This window comes from Oryzias latipes, chromosome 23 (genome assembly GCF_002234675.1).
Source record: "Oryzias latipes chromosome 23, ASM223467v1".
NCBI classification, from domain to species: domain Eukaryota; kingdom Metazoa; phylum Chordata; class Actinopteri; order Beloniformes; family Adrianichthyidae; genus Oryzias; species Oryzias latipes.
The window spans coordinates 10,001-33,387 of record NC_019881.2 but is presented as its reverse complement, the minus strand read 5'-3'; the positions used below and the strand labels follow the sequence as shown (position 1 = coordinate 33,387).

The following is a 23,387-nucleotide window of genomic DNA, read 5'->3' as shown; positions in this document are numbered from 1 at the left end:
ATAAAGATCCTCTTCAATAATGCATTACAAGTCATCCCGTCTGTGCCGGACACACCACGTGTCTGTGCGCTGGAAGGTTTGAGCATGTGTGTCCTGGCTGTGGCTGCAGTCACAGATGTCCTCTGTCCTTTCTTTCTCTCAGCTGTCCTGCATTGAGAAGGTAGGGGCTCTAGAGTGCTTCCCTTTGGTTCCTCTCCTGGGTGTGGGTGTGTGTGTGATGCATCTCAGGCCTGGCCTTTAGAACCTGTGAATAAAATGGACCAAAATGTCAACCAATCTGTTCAAAGTGTCTGAACACTCATTTCTTCTCTACAAAATATCAAAAGTGTTGACATTTTGGCTCCATGGCGACGGATTCTCTGAGAATTAGCCGTGTGCTAACTGTGTAGCTTAGGGTGCATTTAGACCAGCTGGTTCCATGTTAGTCCATCCAAACCCCCCTTCCCCATAACACCTACTAATGATCACCAGAGTTAAACTGCTGTGAGTTGAGCACCTTGGACCGTGTTTCTGTGGGTGGACATGTATGTTCAGACGGATGATGGTTTCTATGAACTAACCCGTGTTTCTGGTCCCGCCTTGGATGCTGAGCGAATGGAACGCCCACTCAGCTTTGCACGTCTCACCTGAGCTTTATGCAGCGAAGTGCACGCCATCAAAGGAGAGAAAGAGACAGAACTTCTTGTCAGAGTTTAACGGATGCGTTTCTACCAAGAACTGCGTGCGGTGGTTGCCGTAGTAACCAGAACCGCCTCCCCTCTCTGTCCTCCCGTTTTCCCTTCCTGTTTCTCTCATCACACTTTGTCTCTTTGTGCCATTTCTTCTCTCTGTTCATCCTGTTGTACTTCTGTATCTTTTTCCTACTTCTATCTGCCCCGCCCCTCCCCCTGTGCCCCCGCCCCTGTGGTCCCGCCCCCCTTGTCGTCTCTTCCAGGTTCAACCGGTGGTGTCCCGCAGCAGCCTCGCTACCATTCCCAGCGGGCTCAGCAGGGAGGACGATATGGGACGCACTCACAGCACCAAGAAGGGAGCCTTCCACGAGGTTTTCAACCTCCCAGAGTCAGAGCGCCCTCTAGCGGGTGAGGGTTAGGGTTATGGTCATTACAGATGTTCAGTATCTTCCATGGCCTCCAAATTCAACACACTTTTGGAGCAAACACAGCTGTTTCAATCTGTTTGAGGAGCGAATTAAGACAGAAGTCATGAAGGCCCACAGGATGTTTATTTTATTTTTATTTTTTTTTTAACTTGTCCTGTCCAACAGCTGGGCAGACAGATGAGAGCTGAGGGCCTCTTGTGTTGGACATATTTTACTTTAACAAGAGGGGTTATTAATCTTCAGACAAACCAAAGGTATGTCTGAACAAACCCCTTTTGTAATTGAGGCCAAACTTTATTCATTTCAACCATGTTTGGAAAAGGAAAGAAGGGAAGAAGAGAGAGGGACGCTAGAGAGAGGGGGGGGGTGATAGTGAGAGGGGGGAGGTAAGACCATGAAGCAGCATAGAGCAGACAGGTTTACTGGTTGTTTATCTTTACGGTAAGGTTTAAATGTAGTACAAAAAGGGCGGGGCCTGTTCACACACACACTCAAATGTTATCATCACACCTGCTAGCTGCAAAAAATGTTCAGGATGTTTTCCCTGGAAGACAAACCTCCAAACTGACTAGTCTGTTTTAACAGAATCACTCATCTAGAGCAGCTTCATGTGAGATTATTTAAACCTCAGACTGGAGGTTACAGAGATGACAAACAAAAAATAAAATACTTCAAAAAAACTGGTGTTCTACGAGCAGAATGTCCAAACAGGAAAGATGTGATCTGCTCTTTTCTGTCTTTCTTGTTAAGACTCGTGGGGAAAGTCAGACTAGAGGATCCTGATTATCATTTATAAAAAAAATTGTAACCAATGAAAACATAAATGTATCTTTACTTCAGCTTTAAGTGGATTTATCGCAGAGGTCATTTGATCGTCTCGTTTAAAATCTGCTCCACAAATTTTCTGTCTGGATGTGTTTATTGCTGGACCAGCATCAGGCTCCAGCTGGTCGAAACAGGGTTCTGAACCTAGGACATGCGTGCCATACCAGATGAATATTTCGGGATTGATTGAAATGATGAGAACATTGTCAAATGTTATGATTGCTTCTCATGAATCATTTTCCTGGCTGCACATACCGGGGGAGTGAGAGGGGATGTCTTAAAGGAGCTCCGGTCACTATTAGAGACCAGCCGCTAAAGCAGTGCTTCTCAAATAGTGGGGCGATGCCAGGGGCGCGCGCGGTGGTGGCGGTTTTAGGTACAGGTAATACGGGCAATTGTCCGGTGCGCAAATTTAACGTGGGGGCTGCGGTGACAGTGGCTCAGAGCTTGGAAAAAAATCTGGTCCACTATTCGGTTCCTATAATGTGTTCTATCAGAGTTTGTAACAGCCTGAAACCGTGAATCCCCGTCCCTGCAGCTGTGCGGTCCTGTCTCCTGTCACACGCGGCTGCGCGAGTGAGAACCAAAGGGGAGGGGTGGGGTGGGCTCTGTCTTCCAGGTGAATCGGGGCACGCGGATCACTGCTAGAGCTGCCTGTTGCTCAACACCTGGATCATCTTGTGCCTTTAGATGCCTCAGCTCGTGCTAAAAAGTCATTCTTTATGAACTATTGTAGACATTTTGATGACGTCTTTATTTTCCATCCATGTTTTCTGTGTCTGCCTGTGGTTAGTTGGTGTCAGACAGACAAAAAGACAGCAGGTAATGCATGAAAACAGCTGCACTTTATGAGATCATGAATAAACAATCATCATTTAGAAAAAAAATATCAGAACAATGTTTTTATCTATTTCTTCAGACTAAAAATATTAAATATATTGGTGCTGCTGTGTTCATGTTTCAGATCAATTTACACTCAATATTATTTATGAATTGAATTATTTTTCTCAGCATCAAATGCTTCAGTTGGTCAAAATGTTTCTAGTTTAAATAATGACTGACAGACTTTTTTTTTATTTCAGGCACTTTAAGTTTCTTTTCTGTTTTAGACTATAAGAGGGTTTCTGTGGCTAAATAAAGTTAATATTTGTTGAAAGTGGATTTATAGTTCTTTTTCTCTTTTGTTAATGTTAAAAGATACAATTTAAGGTAGACTTACACAAATTTTATAGATACTAACCTAATATACTGTCACCGCGCAAGTGTGTGTGAGTGTGAGAGGGGGGGTTCAGGGGGGGCGTGAAACATTTTCTTTTTCCTAAGGGGGGCGTGGCAGAAAATAATTGAGAAGCACTGCTCTAAAGTAATGAGCACCTGTTAGACCCTGTTCAACAGGAAACAATTGGAAGATATATGGTACTGTGCATTTAAAATGAAAGTGTTTTGCTCAGCACTGTTGGCTCTGCAGAGAAAGTGGGTGTGTCTGTTAGCCTGGGGGCGGAGCTGGAAGCATAGACTCTTCATTAGTCTACGTCACTTCCTTAGGACCCGCTCGTTTTCATGGGCTGGGAGGGGCCAGTGCTCAGAGGGCAAGTTTTTAGAGGAATAATCAGAAACGTGGGTATCGATCTAAATACTGCTTTGGGTTTGTTTTTGTGAGGAATGAACATTATAATACACTTAAAAGTTCAAAAAGTTGATTTTGTGACTTTTTGGTATACGCTCTTTTATGGCTAGGAATCTATTTTGTCACAACAGTCGAAACTTCTGGAAAGAAGTGAAAGTTAATACTGCTGGCATAAAAACAATTCCATGTGTGGTAGACGGGGCCTCTGGCACTGAAAATATTTTAGAGCTATGGCGACAACACTACATAAGAATATTTAACTGTGTCCAGAGTGATATGTATGTTGCCAATGATGCTGATACCACTGGTATAATCACAACACATAATGTTCACCAAATCTTCTGAGCATGTGAAGTTTGCCAGTACAAGGGTAACTCCACTACTTGCCATGTGTTTTACAGCTTTTCTTGTTCATGGATTTTTACCAGACTCTATGATAGCTGTAATGTTGGTACCAGTGATAAAAAACAAAGCTGGAAAGATTGGTTGCACTGAAAACTACAGACCAATTGCTTTGGCTAGTATACTATCTAAACTCTTTGAGATAATCCTGCTGGACATGATTACAGAGTTTGTGAAAACGACTCACAATCAATTTGGGTTTAAAGAAAAGCTTGGTACTGACATGTGTAGGGCTGCACGATATGAGGAAAACTTGCGATATGCGATATAAATGATCAATATGGCGATAACGATATAATTTGCGGTATATAAACAAATAGAAAAATAACCAAAAACATCATTCCCATTTCATTGCGACAGTTTGAAAATTATACTCCAAATGACCCTCATTGACATATGTGACAAACATCTAACATAATAGGCCTCCATCTGATTGGTAAACAATGGGAAGGCGTCCATCTGATTGGTCAAAACACAAAGGGATTTATTTAATGCGTTAAATGCTTCAAGCTGCCATAAGATTGTTTTAACACATTTTGGGTTTATCATTTATTGCGATATTCACCGTCTTTCGCGATATGCATATTGCAGAGCTGGATATTGCGATAACGATAAATTTGCGGTATATTGTGCAGGCCTAGACATGTGTATATATGCTCTTAAAGAAATGATTTACAAATATAGGAGTCTAAATTCCTCTGTTTTTCTGTGTTTTTTAGATGCCTCTAAAGCATTTGACAGGGTAAATCATAAGAAATTATTTATGAAACTGACGAAGAGAGGTGTACCCAAATGTGTTGTACGTATTCTGGCGTATTGGTATGCTCAACAAACAATACAGGTTAAATGGGGAAACCAGGTGTCAGAACCTTTTAAATCCACCAACGGGGTGAGGCAAGGGGGCATTCTCTCTCCTATTCTGTTTAATTTATATTTGGATGAATTGTCTCTTAAACTTAATTCCTGTCGCACTGGCTGTGTGGCTGGAGATCTAATTATCAACCATTTGATGTATGCTGACGATATAGTTGTGTTGAGTCCGAGTACTGCTGGTCTTCAACAATTGCTTAACATCTGTTCAGCCTATGGGCTTGATAATGACATCATTTTTAATGCACAAAAAAGTCTGATTATGATCTATCGGACAAAAGAAGACAAAAACCAAAAATTTCCTGATTTTTACCTGTCAAATGCTGTACTTGTGTGTACTAATAAGATCAAGTATCTTGGGCATATCATTTCGGAGGACTTGTCAGATGACGCCGACATCTACAGGCAGTGTCGTGTGGTATATGGCCAGGCCAACACTCTTTCTCGAAAGTTTGGTATGTGTACAGAAGGAGTCAAGGTGACATTATTTAAAGCTTTTTGCACTCCTCTGTACACAGCTCATCTTTGGGCGAACTATAAAAGTGCCAGTATGAGAAAGCTGCAGGTGGCGTACAATGATGCTCTAAGAGTGCTTTTAAATAAGCCAAGGAAGACGAGTGCTAGTGATCTTTTCGTTTCACTCAGAATTAACACTCTCTGGGCTTGCATGCGCTCGCTTATGTTCAAATTTATCTGCAGATTAAACGCTTCAGAGAATACTCTCATCTTGGCCATAAGCAACATTAGATTTAGTGCAATACGTTTCCGGACTGTCTTTTTACTTGTCTTTGTAATTAAGATTTTATAGTGTGGTATATGTAATCTTTTTATCTTGGTATTTATTCTTATCCTTGTTAATTAATTTATTTATTTTTTAAGTACTTTTTATTAACTTTTGTATTAATTGTAACTTTACACTGTACCTCAGCTCGTGTATTCTTGACACTGTGTATTTCTTTTTAAAAATGGTGGGTCTGTGTACTCCTTTTTACTGATTGGACCATGAGTCTGGAATAAATTCTATCTATCTATCTATCTATCTATCTATAAAGGGCATATACCAAGGTCCCCCAATGCTTGGAGGTTTGGAAAGAAATCATGACAAGTCTAGACTTCACATCTATCAGTGCTGAGTAACTGAAACAGATGCTATTTTTGTTTAGGATCAAAAACCTTAAAATATTGATGAGTAAACCAGTTCAGCAATCATAGGAATCTTTAGCTGTATGGTAGTTGGTTGTGTTGCCTGTCTGAAGTGCGTCCTGTGTGTGTTGTCAGTGTGCGAGAACGGCTGGAGATGCTGCCTGATCAACAGAGACCGGAAGATGCCCACAGATTACATCAGGAACGGAGTCCTCTACGTCACAGAGAAGTGAGTGTTTGACTTCAGTCTGCTGGAATAAATTAAACAGAAGACTTTGAGCAGATCCATCAATCAGCAGAGGCAGAAGTTATCTTAAGAACAGCAGCCTTCAAATTTCTTTATGGTTTCTGACAGGACGTCTATGGAGTTTGTCCGGTGCTGCCGGCGCCTCTAATCTCACTCTGTCCTCTCCTCTGTCAGTTATCTGTGTTTTGAGAGCTCCAGCTCCAGATCCAGCTCATCTAAGAAGAATAAAGTCATCAAGCTGGTGGACATCACTGACATTCAGAAGGTACTTTCATTTGTGGGAAACTACTACTCTTACTCTCTGGGGAGGTGTTCCTCATGTCCCTCTGGACGGAGGTTCAGGGGAAGACCCAGGACACGCTGGAGAGACTATGTCTGTCGGCTGGCCTGGCATCGCCTCTGGGTCCCCCCAGAGGAGCTGGAGGAAGTGGTCGGGAAAGGGGAAGTCTGGGCATCTCTGCTTAGACTGCTGCCTCCGAGACCCGGTCCTGCATAAGCGGAGGAAGATGGATGGATAGACTTCTACTCTTTTTTTCTTTTCTTTTTTTTTATATTGGAATTTTTCCATCGTTAGCTAGAAATGTTAGCTTATCTAACACTATTTTCTTCTCCTCTGCAGTACAAAGTGTTGTCAGTCCTGCCAGGAAGTGGGATGGGCATCTCTATAGCCACTCCTTCTACTCAGAAGGTACAAATTCTTTTACTTTAACACAAATTTTAATGACTGAAGTAAGCAATGATCTTTTCAAGAAGAAGTTAGAGAAATTTAACAACAAAAAAACAAAGATCAGTGGAAGCCCTGCTCCCATTGTAGTTAAACACAATGATGTATTTTTCAGAGAATGTCAGATTAGCGGTTTTTACATGTCAATCAAGTGATGTATTTTAAGGTACGGGTGATGATTTGCTGACTTTTTTTTATTTTTTAAATATATATTTATATTTTGGTTTATTTATTTTTGATGGTCTGCGATCAATCGCGATCGACGTAATGAGCACCCCTCTTCTGGTTGGAACCATAGTTGTACTGTAGCAATCTACACTTAAAATGGTTTTAAGGCAAATTGTGAGAAGATTATTTTGTTCTTAAATTTCACCCTAAAATCCCGTTTGAAGCTGTTTCACACAATGGTGGGATTATCTTGTTTTCTTAGAACAAAAACGATCTTTAAATGAATCTAATAGGAAATAATAAACTGTGGGATTATACCACTTTTTCAGTTAGCGCTGTGGTTTCATTGCTGGTTTTAATTCTACGTAATTCTTTATTTTGTTATTATTTTTTTTTAATTTCACATAACTGTGATGACATCTAAAATATACCACATAAAAATTCTGTTAAGTGATAAACGGAATTCCTGTCAGATTCCAACATGCAAATCAAACCAAGATTCCAAACCAAATTAATTCCAGAGAATGGATGGACCCCAGACTCCATATTACCTGACGCCTTTCACAGAACATTGAGAAGCATGAGATCCAACTCTTTTCCCACGAACCCTCAACAACCCTGTATGAAGTGTAGTGTTGATCTCCCTTTCTACCACAGACAAAAACCACACTGTTTTTCCTGAATCAGAGATTTCACTATTGCACAAATTCTCCTCTCCAGTATCCAGAAGATTTTCCCAGAAAAGCTGAGTAATGAAATTTTCACTGTAGTTGGAGTACACCCTCTAGGTCCCCCTCTTGACAAAAGGTACCACCACCCCAGCCTGCCAGTCTAGAGTAAATCCCTGACCGCCATTTAATTTTGCAATTGAATGCTATCAAATTCCTAAGACTCAGACCTCATACTTCCCTGGTCCTTTGCCACCAACGTGCTTTCTTCCACCTCTGTGACTTCAGCTTTGATAAGGGACTATCACTCTCCTGTGCCCTCACCCCCTGTTTCTATAGTCAAAGTTGTGTTGATGGGATCTAGGAGATCCTCAAACTGTTCCTTCCACTTCAATAAAGTTCTCGGTCAGTCATTAACCTCCTGTCTTGGGGTCCTGGTCCCTCATGAACTGTTGCTGGTGAAGTCTCTCAATAAAACAATCGACTCACCGTCTGATAACGTTTTACTACTCCTTCTGGAGCAGGGGTGTCAAACACAAGGCCTTGAGTACCGGCGTCCTGCTGGTTTTCCAGAAATGGTAAATGGCGTATACTTATATAGCGCCTTTCTTCCTACAAGGACAAGGCGCTTTACAGTCACAGACCCATTCACCCAGTCACACACACATTCACACACTGGTGGCGGCTCCGCTGCCAAACACAGGCGCCTGCCTACCACCAGAGGCAAATCCTGCCTTATCTGCTGCAGATTACCTGGATCAGGTGTGTTTAGCCAATAACGAGCTTCAATGACAAGTTAGTTGGACACTGGCCTTTGAGGCATGGATTCTGACACCTACTGGGAGTCTGAGGACTCCCAGTAGGCTTGATACTCTATACCCAGTAACCCAAGGAGGGGACAACTCCCCTCTTGTTCAACAGGGTGAACTTCAACACACTACAGCTGAGTTAGGGGGCTATGAGGAAATCTATGCAAGTGTCAGCCTCTCACCACGGACATCTCCAGAGTAAGGTCAAGAAGTTGGGTTTAAGAGTCCAAACTGTGGGTAGAGGCGAGCCCAAATATCTTTAGCTGGTATCGCTTAGCCTCTCACATGAGCTTCGGTTCCTCCCCACTCAGGGAGGTGACATTCCATATTACCGGGGTTAGGTTCCATTACCAGGAAAAGGCAGACAAGGCAGGACCACCATCCAGATCATACAGTACCGGTCCTTCCTGCCACAAGAAGGTGATCCCATGTCCCATGTTATTAGGCTAAAGAGGCGCGACGCTGGGGCCTCGCCTCAATGAACATTGCCCAGACGTCAGTGGGAGACCCTCCCCAGGAGCATTGGCCCCAGAAAGGATAGACCTCATTATCATTTATCATGTTTTTACATTTACAAAGGGTGTATTTCTTTACTCAGTACAAAAGAATGTTCTAATGTCAATGTTTGTACAGAGACAATAAAGCTTTATTATGAATTTTGAAATGCAGCTGCTACAAGCACACAGAATTATTTGTTTGAGGTGTAAAATGTTTCACTGTCTAAGATGGTCTTGAAAATATTTCCATGTAAAAAATACAGAGCAAATGATCGTGCCAATATTTCTGCGTTAAATTACGTCTTTTTTTGTGTGCAGACTCTGCAATTTTGTTGCTAATTTCAAATGATTCTGTAAACCCTTTAACCCTTTAACACCAGAGCTTTAGCTCCAGTGCTTAGATTCTTTCGACTTCCATAATTCTTTGACCGTTAACGCGATCAACGTAACTACAGCTGATTTTGTCACGTTAAAAAGCAGCTTTACACTGATACTTTATGTTTCGGAGGCCGAGGACTTAAGATAAGCCAGTGAGGGTCCTTGGGCAAGACCTTCAATGCTACTGCCTAACTCCTACTCAAACATCCCACCCAGAGAGGTTACATGCAGAGAATGTGGAGTGAATGGACTCTTCGAAATCCACAATCAAGGTCAACTGCCAGGCAATTGGTAGCTCAATGTTCTAACATCCACAAACAGCAACTCCTATCACAACTTGAGATTGAAGTGGTACAATCCAATTGCAATACCACAGGAGAGCCAGAACAGCAGGTCAGGAGGTTATACCACACTCCCACCCTGAGATTGGGTACACAGCCCCAACAACTACAGATTTGCTGAGCGAGGCAGCAACTGACCTCAGCAACTGACCTGAAAGACAAGATCATGTCTAGAATGAACACTAGGCAACCCCGATACCAGCTACAACGGTTAAGTCATTTACCGCCTGAAAGTCTCCTGAAAACTGAATGAAGCATTCAGGGCAATTCCTACCACAACCATCACAGAAACCAATGAACTGGTTTACACTTCAGCAGCAGTGATCCTTGAGATGCTTGGCAATAAGAGCAACCATGGAAGAAAACAGTATTCACCATGAAAGCAACGGTTAGAGGCCAAAATCAAGGCAACTCTGAAGGATGTGAGTAAGCTGACAGAGGCTCAAAGAGGTACAATGAGATAGTAAGTACCTAAGAGATACAGCCAGATGCCCATACCTGAATCACTGGAAACTGCCAAACAAAGGCTCCTAGCCTTGAGCAGCCGCCTAAAGAGGTACACAAGAGACAATGAAGCCAGGCGGATAAACAGGCTGTTCGCAACTCAACCTGTGAAAGTGTATGCTCAGTGGCAGGGTCAAAACAGCTAAACAGATTCTCCATTTCAGAATTACGTTGATTGCGCAAACGGTCGTAGAGTTACGGCAGTGTTTTTGAACCAGTGTGCCGCGGCACACTAGTGTGCCGTGGGAGATGGTCAAGTGTGCCGTGTGAAATTGCCCTCATTAACTGATCTAAAAACATTTCCCATCTCCAGGATTTCAGCTCTGTGTTCATCCAAACAGGCCCTGATAAAACACTGAGGAGTTAGGAATATAAAAGTTCGTAAAATACTTTTTCTTTGCGTTTATTTTATTTTATTAAAGACATTTTGATAAGAATGACGGCAGCGCGATTCAGCTGCAGCTCCGGCTGTATTTAGGAAAAGTCCCGCCCCTTTACCTGTCTCCACCAATCATTCTTGAAGGCTTAATCACATGTCATCAGTCTGCCCAATCAGAAGTGGTTAAAGTCTTCACTTCCTTGTCTCGATTTAGCTCGTAAAGTCGCTCAGTTCTAACAAAAATACCAGCTAAAGCTCGTCTTTAGCAGTGTAGCTTTCCACAGAATCCGGTATCAGACCGTGGAACAAGTGAACAAAACCATGAAGCTCCGAAAAGCGATCTCCGCCGGCCGTTTTTATGCACTACATCTCCCATGATGCATTGGGTTGTGAGAGTGACAGCGTAAAAGGAGTTCTGTTGTTAAACGTCTTGAAAACAACGAACACACTTCAAACTTTTTTTAAATCTTCTAACTTAACTTTTATTGCATCTTTTAGAAAAACAGCTGCAGCTTCCAGCTTTTTCTGCAATAATTATCACAAAAATGCATGTGAGATTGTGGAGGGGCTGTAGATCAATACAGACTATGAGTTTCTCCTTTTTTTTTTTCATTTTTGGATGCTGGTATGCCGCGGGATTTTTTTTAAGCTTAAAGTGTGCCGCGGCTCAGAAAAGGTTGAAAAACACTGAGTTACGGTATGTAGAAGAGCATGTCATTTAGGTGTCGCTGGCAACCTCTCCAGTGTTAAAAGGTTAGAGAACCCTGGTACAACTTTTTTTGTGCTGTTTGGGAACTGTGCTAACTTTGACATAATCATAATTTCACTCCTTTCAGCGAGCAGTGGGTGCTGCAGTCATTTAATCTTTCCCTCCATATCTCTGCTTTCACATCCTTTCACTGTTGCATGAATCATCTCTGTGGAGGTTCTCCCAGATGAACTAACGGGTCCTTCTATCTGTGTCTTCCAGCCATTGGTGTTTGGTGCCATGATTCACAGAGACGAAGCTTTTGAGGCAATTTTTACGCAGTACATGAAGATAATGACCAGCCCCAAGCCCCCGGCCACCGCAGAGCTGTAGACCTGCTGCCTCCCAGCCGTGCACTCCCCCTCAGCGGGTCGCAAAGGGGGCGGAGCTTCATCCAGGCTTGACCTGAGCTGGAAGATTCTCTGAAACGCGTCCAACTCCTCTAAAGACTTCCTTGTTGAACCGCTTCCGACGTGTTCAGGCTGACGCTGACGGAGGAGCGAGGATCCATGTATTTTTTTATCAACAAGAGGGCTGGAGGGGGGCTGGTTCCCCTCTCACCTCACAGACCATCAGACTTGTCTGTTCCTTGTTTCTGTGTTTGCATGTATGAGTGTGTGTGTTTTGCACATTTTTTTCCTCGGTCCGTGGACATCCTGAAGAAAAAGGTCCGCTGCCAGACTCGAGGTGCTTTTTAAAGGTTCAGTACTCACTGGAACGTCTGTTTTTTTTCTGCTAGGCATCAGACTCCCAGCCTTCCTGTTGTTTTCATTTTTCGTGTCTTCATCTCTCCTCACGTTTTGCCTTTTGTCAGCAGCTAGAAACAAAAAATCAGCTTATTTGTGAACGCCTGAAATTCGAATTTGCCATCTCTTGGTGGGTGAAGTGTCCCTGCCCCAGGTGGAGGAGTTTAAATACCGTGGGGTCTTGTTCACGAGTGAGGGAAGACCAGAGCGTGAGATTGACAGCCGAATCGGAGCAGCGTCCGTAGTTATGCGGTCGCTGTATCGGTCCGTCGTGGTGAAGAGAGAGCTGAGGCAAAAAGCAAAGCTCTCACTTTACCAGTCGATCTTCTTTCCAATACTCACCTACGGTCATGAGCTATGGGTCATGACTGAAAAAAATGAGGTCCCGAATAAAGCGGCTGAAATAAGAAATGGTGGCTGGGCGCTCCCTTAGAGAAAGGATGAGAAGCTCGTTCACCCACGGAGAGCTCGGAGTAGAACCGCTTCTCCTCCACATAGAAAGGAGCCAGTTGAGGTGGCTCGGGCATCTAGTCTGGATGCCTCCTGGACGCCTCTCTGGAGAGGTGTTCCGGGCATGTCCCACTGGGCGGAGGCCCCGGGGAAGACCCAGGACAGGCTGGAGAGACTACGTTTCTCGGCTGGCCTGGGAACGCCCCGGGGTCCCCCCAAAGGAGCTGGAGGAAGTGGCCGGGAGAGGGAAGTATGGGCATCTCTGCTTAGACTGCTGCCCCCACGACCCGGTCCCAGATAAGAGGAGGAAGATGGATGGATGGATGAATTTCACGATGAGCATTTCTGCCTTTTTTTCTTAGAAAAAAACCCCAAACTTTTTGATTTGTTTATGCAGCAAATTTAAACTATTTAGAGCTCAGATTATGTCAGACGGTCAGAGAACCTCCATATGTGTTTTGTTCCACTGTTGCACTTACTCCAGCCTTTCACTCCTTGCTCAGTGTTACTACAGCAAATAAGCTGCTCCAGCTTTTATTTGCTTATTTAAAGTTATGGCTCGCAATCACAGTCAGAAAGTAAACTTAGAAAGTCCCACTCAGATCATTTTGATCCATTTTCAAAGCCTTCCTAGTGTTCTTTTAACTACGATGATGCTATTTTTAGCCATAATTTAAAAAATGTCTCATTTTCAAGAACATGGTTTGAGCAGAGCGACAACAGTTCATTAAAAATTCACTTTTGAAATGTGGGTGGGACTGTTGCCACGGAGCCCACTTACCCCTCCCCATTGCTGAGAGTTCTCTGTTTACATGCTCTCCTGCAAGCTCACACCCTCAAAATAACATTAGCTTTGGAACAAATATGGCGAGCAGTATCAGATCCATCCAGCCGTACAGTTTTAAGCCAAAATGCAGCTAAGACCAGGAAAACAAAGGCATAAATAGATTTATTCGTGGAGCAAAGAGCTTGTGGTCTACCTGTTGTATTTCTACGTAACAAATACAATTCTTTTTCGAACCGCATATTTTCATCTGCCATTGATTCAGTGATTTGCATTTGAAAATAATCAAATATGCAATTTTTAGTTAGATTTTCTTGTATAGAAATGAGGATTCCATTGTCCTCATCCGTCTTGTGGATCCCCCGTTTTGTTGATCTCCACTTTTTGCGTGGATTATACTGAGCAGAATTTTTCCCACCAGACTTCCTTTTGGCAAAACAAGCATGGTCTTTTGTAGGACGGGGGTGCGGGTGGACAGTCAATGCCAAACCTTCTGCATTTAGTGAGAAGAATCGGGGACTGAAAGACTGATTGAGGCATTCCTCGTAGCACAGGACCCGTTTTAAAGATGACAAAACAAGGGAGGCTGTGAATAATTTCTGGATTTTTCTGGACTGATGGGGTCCTAACTCAAAATGCTCTTTTTTTTTTCTTTTATCACAATGTTTTCCTACTGGATCAGACGGGATATGAAACTGTGACGACTGCAGTGGACAATTCTAATCTATTATTTTAGCTTTAGATCTTTTAGCTGCCTTTTCTTTTCTTCAGTTCCTCCATGAGAAGCACCCAGATCTATTGAAGCACTTGATTTCTGCTGTGGGATTCGATGGCCTTTTGCTGTATGCAAAGTTTTTTTTCCTGTTGATGATCTGATGGTTCTGAGGAGCAGCTTCTGGAGGAGCTACCAAAAAGAATGTATCATGTCTCAAATTTCTTTTGCCAAAACTTTTTTTTTTCTGTCTGCCATTCTCTGCCTGCTCATGTTTACAAAAATATGTTTGGAATCAGTCCAGTTTGAATTCCTTAGAATTGTCTTTGGAGTTATGAAGACTGGAAAGCTCCTCCCCTGACATCTACAACAGGAACATGGCAAAAATGGAGGACTTGAAGGTTCAGATGGTGTGAAGAAAGTCTGGTCCACCATTGCAGTAAAGTTCTTACCTGAGACCCAGCGTCACTGTTTTTGGTAAATCATAAACGCAAAAAAATAAATGACAAGAAAAATTGCTGCTTGTAGTTTTCTGCTGTTGCTCGCAGTGTTTTATGCAGGGGTCCCCAAATCCAGGGCTCAAGGGCCGGTGTCCTGCTGGTTTTACAGAATCCCTGGCTTACCTTCTGTTGAATAGCTGGATCAGGTGTGTTTTAGCCAATAAGGAGCTTCAATGGCAGGCTGGTTGGAAAATATGTAGGACACCGGCCCTCAAAGCCTGGATTTGGGGACCCCTGGTCTTCTGCTACGCACTGGGAAAGTGTGGCGCATTCAAGACTCCACTAAATGTGGGTTCTTGAACGTGCCTTTAGCATATGTATTTCACACAGGTCTGTCATTACCTGATGCTAGCACGTGTAGTGGTGCAAATCTGGTTAATTTTGCTCCAGGCTTTTTCTTTCACATATATTTCACATTTCTATATATTTTCATATATATTCCAATATATGAAAAACTTGGTGTCAGAATTCCGACCACAATAATTTTTTGTCCATGATCATTTTCAAACAGTTGGCACTTCCATGAATTAAAACAGATGCCATCCATACGTCACTACCAAACTCGAGTCTCTGATTGGTCAAAGGTCAACTGGTTTAACTTTCAATGTGCGTTCAACGGCCGCGCATTTTGTACCTAGCCGGAAAACTGACTTAAAAACCCGCGTAGCAACGTGTGAACGCCAGAGTTTTAAACATAGATGCTTGAAAGATGCGATTACATAGACTTCTTATGGGAAGAAGTCGCTTAACCATTGTGCTATCCTAGATGACCCCCCTTTACTTTGACGTGTTCTCCCTACCATGACAAAGGTGGATAAAGGTGGAAAGATTTCATGTAATCCATGGACACCAGTGAAGATCACAAATCATTGAAGAAAAAAGGTTCAGAGCTCTGTCTAGTGGGTCTAAATGACCCAACTCCCAATGGTAAAGTGCCTAGGATAGCACAAGGGTTACACACACACATTGGAGATGCTGGTGAGAATGTGGCAATAGTCGCCATCTCCTGCTTTTATTTGTAGATTTGTTTTGAACGTGCCCACTTTGAGCAGTTACTGGAAAATAATTCTTTAAGAAAAAAAGAAAAGAAAATTCCATCTTTGAATACAAGCTAGTTGTGGAAAGTGGAACAAAGGACCAAGAAGCTTTTTACAGCAGCAAAGATTTCTCACCCAAAACAATGTTACCACTTTTTTTCCATTTGTTTTTTTCCCAAAGGCATCACGTTTTGGATTAAAAGAGACTGACGTCTGGACTGAAAAATGATCCAAACCTATCTTTAGATCTGAATGACTAAAAACAAGCTCTGCTGGGAAATATTTGATATCTGTAAATTTATCAACGGAAGATGAATTTGTATACAAAATGACTGACGTGAGAAGAAAACAAACCAGAATTTTTAAAAGATGTGTTTATTGTCAAAGTTGATGTGGTGTAAATTTTTTAGTAAGTAAATGAATATAAGGCATTTTTGTGTTTTTCTTGACTGAACTTTGACTTTTAGCTGCAGTACAAATGAACGGCCACATGAGGTCAGTGTTGACGTTTTGTCAACAGATTGTGCTTCTCATCTACAGTGTGGACATAGTGTATGTATACATATATACCCCTTGTGCTATCCTATGACCCCACCTTTACATGACGTGTTCTCCCTACCATGACAAAGGTGAATAAAGGTGGAAAGATTTCATGTAATCCATGGACAGCAGTGAAGATCACAAATCATTGAAGAAAAAAGGTTCAGAGCACTGTCTAGTGCAGGGGTCCATATGACCCAATTCCCTATGTTAAAGTGCCTAGGATAGCACAAGGGTTACAGACACCTGTCCACAACCTCAAACTCCATTATGGAGACCAAAGAGCTGTCCAAGGACACCAGAAACCAGATTGTTGACCTGCACCAGGCTGGGAAGACTGAATCTGCAACAGGTAAGCAGCTTGGTGTGAAGAAATCACCTGTGGGAGCAATTATTAGGAAATGGAAGACATACAAGGGTTAGGGTTAGGTTCGGGGAAATAACCTGTCTCCCATTTAGGAAGGCAGGAGGTGCACGCGCCATCTATCCGGACCTGTCCCCATTCCAGCTCCAGCCATTTTGGATAGCCCTCCGACATCCCCTTCGTCTCTGGAAACTATTCCAGTCACAATCCCCCATGATTGGGGTGAAAAGATACAAAATTGTTTTTCTATTCTTTTTCTGTTATTTTTTGTATTGTTTAGTAAAAGATAGGGTTAGGTGTTCTGCGAGAGTTTCGCAAAGAACCCAGCTATGTCAGCCTTGCTGCCTTGCGACATAGAAGGGGAGGGGGGGCACTCACTTCTGTTCAGTCGAGACAACGGACATCATACAGGTACCATGTGAATAAGGGTGGTGTTTACTCAGTGTGGTGTGGTCTAAGGTCCTAGGGTAGTCTCATCTGTGAGAAGATAGTGGTAGATAGTGGTTTTAGTGTTTTAAGTGAAGATAGTGTTTTTTTTTCTTTTTCTTACAGTTTACATGTTTTGCAGACCGCATGTTTTTTACACTTTTGCAGCTGTATTTATTTGATTTTTAATATTTATTTCTTTATTTAATAAGAATCTCATTTTTGATAATTTTTCATAATTTTAGTAATAATTTTAATTATTTAATATAAATGTCATTTGTGATGTCCTTTATTGATGTTATATTATATAGATTATTTCTGAATGTCGTGTTGCTGCCACAAATTAATGAAATTTCCCCATTGTGGGATTAATAAAGTCATCTATCTATCTATCTATATCTATATCTATCTATCTATCTATCTATCTATCTATCTATCTATCTATCTGTTCATTATAAAACCTGGGTCAGAACTAGGATACGTAGCAGGATGAGGAGTCTACTAAGGGTAGTTAGGGGAGAATATACAAAGGGACAAATGGAAGAGTAGTTTGGTAGACTATCAAAATGCGGTGCAAAGGGTTAGGGTTAGGGTTAGGGGTTAGGGGTTAGGGTTAGGGTTAGGTCGAAGGGTTATGGCCCCCCTTCCGTGGAAGTTGGGCGGTGCACGGTCCATCCCCAAGCGGGCATCATTGCCAAGTCCCCTCTGGTTTTGGAAGGTTCGTTTCCCTCCCCTCCGCGGACGGACAAGTATCCACTCACCGTCCATATTGTTTTGGTTTTCAGGTTCGCCTTTGTTATTTTAATTTAATAAGGCGTGGATAAAAATTATTTTTTTGTACGTTTTTTGTAATGTTTTAATTTTTTTGTATTTTTAATTTATTTTTCGTAAAAGAAAATAAGACAGTCAAGTTAGAGCAAAGAAGGTTTTTGAAAAAAAATATAAAAAAAGAAGAAAAGAGAAAAAAAGAATAAAAAGAGCAGTATTGAATAGAAACCAAAATTAGCGTGCTATAGCGGCAACGTTTCGACCTCTAATAAGGTCTTCTTCAGGCCTATACAGCACGCAAATAACTGTGGCTAAATTGGCTGGCACTTGTGGAGATGTTGTCCCTACAAAGAGCAGAGCAGAAATGAGCTCTGTTCAGCCTGTCCCAATATATAGCCTCCTGGCTCCACCCCCTTGTATTTTCCCATTTTCTTTTTTCCAGTTTCTTTTTATTTATACCCTTTATTTTAAAGTTGTTTTTTAAGTTATTTAATGCATGAATCAATTGCCAAATTCAATTTTATCTATTTAAAACGTAAATTTACTTAATATTTATTACTTTTAGTGAAAATTCATAATGATTTTAATTATATTTAAAAAATGTTTCTTATGCCAATTTTTATAGCCCTATGCATTTATATATGTGTTTTATTTTTGGATCTTACTTTTGTATTGCGTATAATGAATTTATATAAAATAAGACATTTTCAAATTATGATGTTTTTAACAAGAATACATTTATGCAATGATATGATGTTTTTATGATTAGGTTAGGGCTAAATTCTAAATTTGGTTTAATATTTCAACAGTTTGGTTAGGGTTAGGGCTAAATTCTAAATTTTATTTAATATTTCAACAATTTGATTAGGGTTAGGGCTATGTACTCAATTTGGTTAAGGTTAGGGCCAAATACTCTGGTTAGGGTTAGAATTCAATTAAAGGGCCAGGTTAGGGTTAGAATTTGATTAAAGGGCCAGGTTAGGGTTAGAATTCGATTAAAGGGCCAGGTTAGGGTTAGGGTTAGGGTTAGGGTTAGGTTAGGGTTAGGGTTAGGGGTTAGGGGTTAGGGTTAGGGTTAGGGTTAGGGGTTAGGGTTAGGGTTAGGGTTAGGGTTAGGGTTAGGTGTTGGGGTTAGGGTTCCAAGCTGTACGCCTGGAGCCCTCATGCACGGACCATTTCTGTCCCCACTCAGATCTCGCTCTCCTGCAGGAAATATAGGATCAATAATTTTGTTTTTTCAATATCTAATTAGGTTTAGGGCTCATGGTGAATTTGGTTAGGGTTAGAGTTAGAACCTTTGGGGCAGGGCCATATGGAAACAGATTCTGGGGATTCATAAACTCCCTCTGCTGGAAAAAGAATTTACAGGGGGGTTAGAAAATCTGGTCATGCAGAGGGACTGTTTAGCAACTCCCTCTGCTGGACAAAAAGGGGGAAAAAAAGTGGTTAAGTGTCTCCAATTAGAATAATGGTGTTTTTTTCTCATTTAGGCCTCTAGGATGAAGGGTGTCTAATTTAGAAATCCAAATTCTTTCATTTTTTCTTCTCTCAGGGGCTGACCATCTGGGATTCATCTGAACGATCGTTGCTCTAACTGAATCCCATCCGTGAAGCATAAAGTGTTGTACCAGGTAAGTGTCTGTGTTTTTTTGTTTTGTGATGTTGTGTCTGTGTTGGGTGAATCTAACTAAGAGAGTGTTTCCAGTCTCCCCAACGTACTGTATCCCACAGGTGGAGCAGGAGATAATATAAATGCAGTTTTGAGAGTGGGGGCTCCCCCTGCATAGAGACGGAAACACATTTTTGTTGTGGTGGCTGCAAATCCAATCCAAATGTTTGAAAAAAGAGGTGAGTGCTCTGGATTTTGGTTGTGTAGGGGGAGGAAGTTTGGCTCTAATTAAAATGTCCTTAAGATTCTTGTTTCTCCTGTAGGCTGGCAGAAATCTGTGCTCCTCGAGCAGCCCCTGGCTCTGAACAAGATCCCGGAAGTTCCTCCTGAGGACTCTCACCATCCTGCACGTGGCTGCCGAATGTGTTGTGACAATGGGTAAAAGGGGGGCTGTATCAATAGGTTTAATTTCTTGAAATGACTTAAAACACTTTCTTAAAAAGGAGCGGGAATAACCCCTTGTGTATAATGCCGAAAAAAGAATTTTGGTGGCCTTTTTAAAGTCTGCCTGTTGGGTGCAGATTCTGTGGAAGCGGAGCAGCTGGGATTTAACCAGACCTGCAAATGTGTGTTTGGGATGAAAACTGGTTTTATGTAACAGTGCATGTGTGTCTGTGGGTTTAAAATAAACTTTAATGTCCAATTTGTGTGTGGTGTGAAAGTCACTTCCCTTAAATGTGGTTGTGTCTAGAAAGTCGACTGAAGAGGCGTGGCATGTTGATTTGAGTTTGATGGAAGGGTTGTGGCTGTTGAGAGTCCCCAGGAAGGTCCCAAACTCCTGCTCAGAGTGCGTCCACACGCCCCAGATGTCGTCGAGGTACCTGTAATAACAGAGCGGCTTTAAAGCACATTTCTGTAGTGCAGAGGATTCCCATTCTGCCATGAATATGTTGGCATAAGCCGGTGCAAATTTTTTGCCCATAGCTGTGCCCTTAATTTGAACAAAAAATTCCCCATTAAATTCAAAATCATTTCTGTTTAAATTAATCTCTAATAATTGGAGAAGTTCTTTATCTGGTCGTTTTTTGTCTGGGTATTTTTGAAAAATTCTTTTAATACTGTCAATGCCCTCTTTGTGGTCAATATTGGTATATAAGCTATCAATATCCATAGTGAAAAGAAAAGAGTCTGCTGGGATTACTAGCTGTTTAATTTTTTCAATAAAATGATATGTATCTTTAAGGTAACTGTCATGTTTATTAGATAAGGGATTCAGAAAAAAGTCCAAATATTCTGCTGTATAATAGGTTTCACTCTCACAGTCTGAAACAATGGGTCTGCCAGGAGGAATTTTAGATGGAACGGTCCATTTTTGGGGATCTTTATGGATTTTGGGTAACATATAAAAACGTCTGGGCCTCGGTTGCGAGTTGCCCTGCAGGTAAGTTTTTTGTTTTTTATTAATAAATTTCTTTTTCAATAAATTATTAATAATTGTATCTACTAGGGGGATTGTATCTAAATAAATGGGTTTATTGAGTTTATGATAATAGGTTACATCATTTAACTGTCTGTAACCTTCATATAAATAATCTTTTTTATCCATAATTACTGTTAGACTGCCCTTATCAGCTGGTTTAATAACTATATCATTATTTTGGGCTAATTCTTTTAGAGCTTTGGTTTCCTCACCACTCAAATTTGGAGTGTTATGAATGATTTTAAAATCATTCTCAAAGTATGAAATATCCTGGTCTATTAAATGGTTAATTTGTGGTGGGAGAGTAGCAGATGGGGGTGTCCAGTCAGATTTCAGTGTAAATGGCTGAGGTTGGATGCTGCTTTTGTCCTTATAGTGAACAGTTAACTTAATTCTGCGATGGTACTCCTGTAAGTCATGTCTGGATTGAAAGGTCAAATTCTTACTGTTACATTTGGATGGGATGAAAGTAAGACCTCTGCTCAGTAGGGAAAGCTGTGTAAGAGAAAGAACAAAGTTATTACATAGATTCATAACTCCATCTTTCCCCTCCCTCTGTGAGAGGCTTAAGGGGAGCTTCAGTTTAACCAGGAAGACCAATGTTCGAGCATCCTCTTCGCGGTAGCTGCCGTCCAGTGGATGCTGTCAGTTTGGGTCTCAAAGAAGCCACTGAGTGGGGGGATGTAGTCTGTCAGTTCTTGGATGTGTTGATTTAAATGGATAAGGACGACTTTTTCATCTGGTGAAAGGTGAGGTGAAAAACTGACGTGAGGGACGAGGATCGTGGCGTCTGGGAATCTCTGTCCTGCTACAGTCAGGGCTTTGATCATCTCTTTCACTGGAGCTTTTTTATCCCTCTGGGATCTGTTGTTGAGCCCGAAGGATAGCAGGAGAACCTCTGGTTTCGTCTGGAAGGTGGCCGTCTTCAGGAGAAATTCTGCATGATGCCATCTGGCGCCAGGAAAACTGTCCAACTGTACATTTCCACCTTTGAAAGGTGGAAGGCGGCTGATGTTTGAGTCTCCTATGATGACCTTCTTATGTTGTATGTGCAGGTGCCACTCTGTAAACTTGCGGGGTGTGTTGTCGTGTCGTGTTGGAGCACACACCTGCATTTCTGCTGCAGAAGTTGTCGTCTGCTCTGCTGGCTCGATGGCTAGGCGAGATTGCACGCTGGATCTCAGCTTGGAGAGAGTGGCAGGGGTGAGTGTGTGGTACCCTCTGCTCTCCATGGTGCTGGTTTGGACAGGAGGAGGAGGACTCCCTTCTCTGTGGGAGGAGCGTTGGCTTACTCTTCTCTGGCTCAGCGCTGTGATCTGCTCATCTGCTGGTTCTGGCTCCAGAGTGATTTCCTCTTCGGCTTCAGGGTCAGCCTTCTGCATGTCGAGAACTCGTACGACACTTTCTGCCGTAGAGCTTATTTGAGAGCGATTTATGCGTGCTGGAAGAGGTATTACAGGAGAAAGGCGAGACGGAGATGTGGGAGGAGAAAGTTCTGTTTCACTTGCCTCCTCCAGGTCAAACAGAGGTGACCAGTCCTCCTGCTGGGGTTCAGTCATAGTCTCCACTGAAACCCGGGAGATTGGCGCAGGTGGAGGCGCTGCGTGGATTTGGGCGATCGTGGTGATCTGATGACTGCTGTTTTGTGGTGAAGGGGGTGGCCGTGCTGCAGCTGGGCTCTGTGGTCTCGTGGAGGGAGGCTGGTTCACTGGGGGTGATGATGGAGCCAGCTCAATCACAACATGTGGGTCCTCTTCTGCTGTCTGGTCAGCTGTCTGCGTTGGGAGAGAAGAAACGGCAGCAGCAGCAGGAAGAGGAACAGGAGGTGCTGTTTCTGTCGTCCTGGCAATGATGACCGCCTGGGCACGGTCTATTGTATCCTGTCTCAGGCGTCTGCCTAAATTACGTTTCGCCCACGTTGTGGCTATTTCAAAGGGGCCTCTCCAGTCTGGTGAAGGAAACTGGGTGAGCTTTTGCATTTCAGAGTCAATGTTCTTTTGATAATGCTCTCTGAGGATGAGCACGGTCGTGAAGGCCCAATTTCTAGCATTGCCGTCAATCAAAGTCTGTGTTTGTAGATTTGGGGATGCTGGTTTGATAATTGTAGCTAGATTGTTTGTTATTTTGTCCAGGGAGGGAGGATGAGCCTCTCTGGACACATTGGTGAGGTGGTGTACAGCTTTAATCAGTCTGTTCATTACACGCACCTTCTCTGTGAAATCAGGGTCATTAGACTGTACCCTGTGGGGGGGGGCTTCATTCCGAGCACCTGCTGGTACAAAGACGTAGCGGCCATTTTGGTTGGAGGGACCGCGTGGCCTAGGTCTCGGCGCACGCCGAGCGCCATCTTGAAATGGGTAGCGCGGCCCGCTATAGAACGGCTGCGGTGCAGGGCGATGTCTCACCTGCTGTCTGCCGTAAAAGGTCGGCTCCAGAAAATGGGCTCCCTCTCTGGTGACGTCCGCATAGGATCGGCGTCCGTCTCGGCGTGGGTAGCTGGAAAAATCCGCAGCTGCACGTCTGTTCTGTGGCCTGTCGCGTT

General features: G+C 42.6%; 2 protein-coding genes across 7 annotated transcripts in view; one reads left to right on the top strand and one right to left on the bottom strand.

Annotated features, from left to right (window-relative positions):
- gramd4 (GRAM domain containing 4) overlaps positions 1-12,413 on the top strand; it is a 136,093-nt gene extending 123,680 nt beyond the window's left edge. For 4 of the 5 annotated variants that reach the window (XM_023952572.1, XM_023952571.1, XM_023952574.1 and 1 more), the window contains 6 exons: positions 143-160; positions 935-1,079; positions 6,102-6,195; positions 6,388-6,478; positions 6,833-6,901; positions 11,652-12,413. In XM_023952572.1, coding sequence (XP_023808340.1) covers positions 143-160; positions 935-1,079; positions 6,102-6,195; positions 6,388-6,478; positions 6,833-6,901; positions 11,652-11,762 — 528 coding nt within the window. In that variant the 3' untranslated portion in view covers positions 11,763-12,413. The remainder of the gene's footprint in view (positions 1-142; positions 161-934; positions 1,080-6,101; positions 6,196-6,387; positions 6,479-6,832; positions 6,902-11,651) is intronic. The other variant, XM_023952573.1, reaches the window with a different exon arrangement.
- A 6,402-nt stretch (positions 12,414-18,815) lies between these two features.
- Positions 18,816-23,387, bottom strand: part of LOC105358296 (altered inheritance of mitochondria protein 3-like) — a 4,792-nt gene continuing 220 nt past the window's right edge. The window contains exons 1-2 of one of the 2 annotated variants that reach the window (XM_023952525.1): positions 23,251-23,387; positions 18,816-22,620 (exon numbers count right to left, since the gene is read on the bottom strand). The exon at positions 23,251-23,387 is cut by the window's right edge and continues 214 nt beyond it. In XM_023952525.1, coding sequence (XP_023808293.1) covers positions 19,217-21,379 — 2,163 coding nt within the window. In that variant the 5' untranslated portion in view covers positions 21,380-22,620; positions 23,251-23,387 and the 3' untranslated portion in view covers positions 18,816-19,216. The remainder of the gene's footprint in view (positions 22,621-23,250) is intronic. The other variant, XM_023952526.1, reaches the window with a different exon arrangement.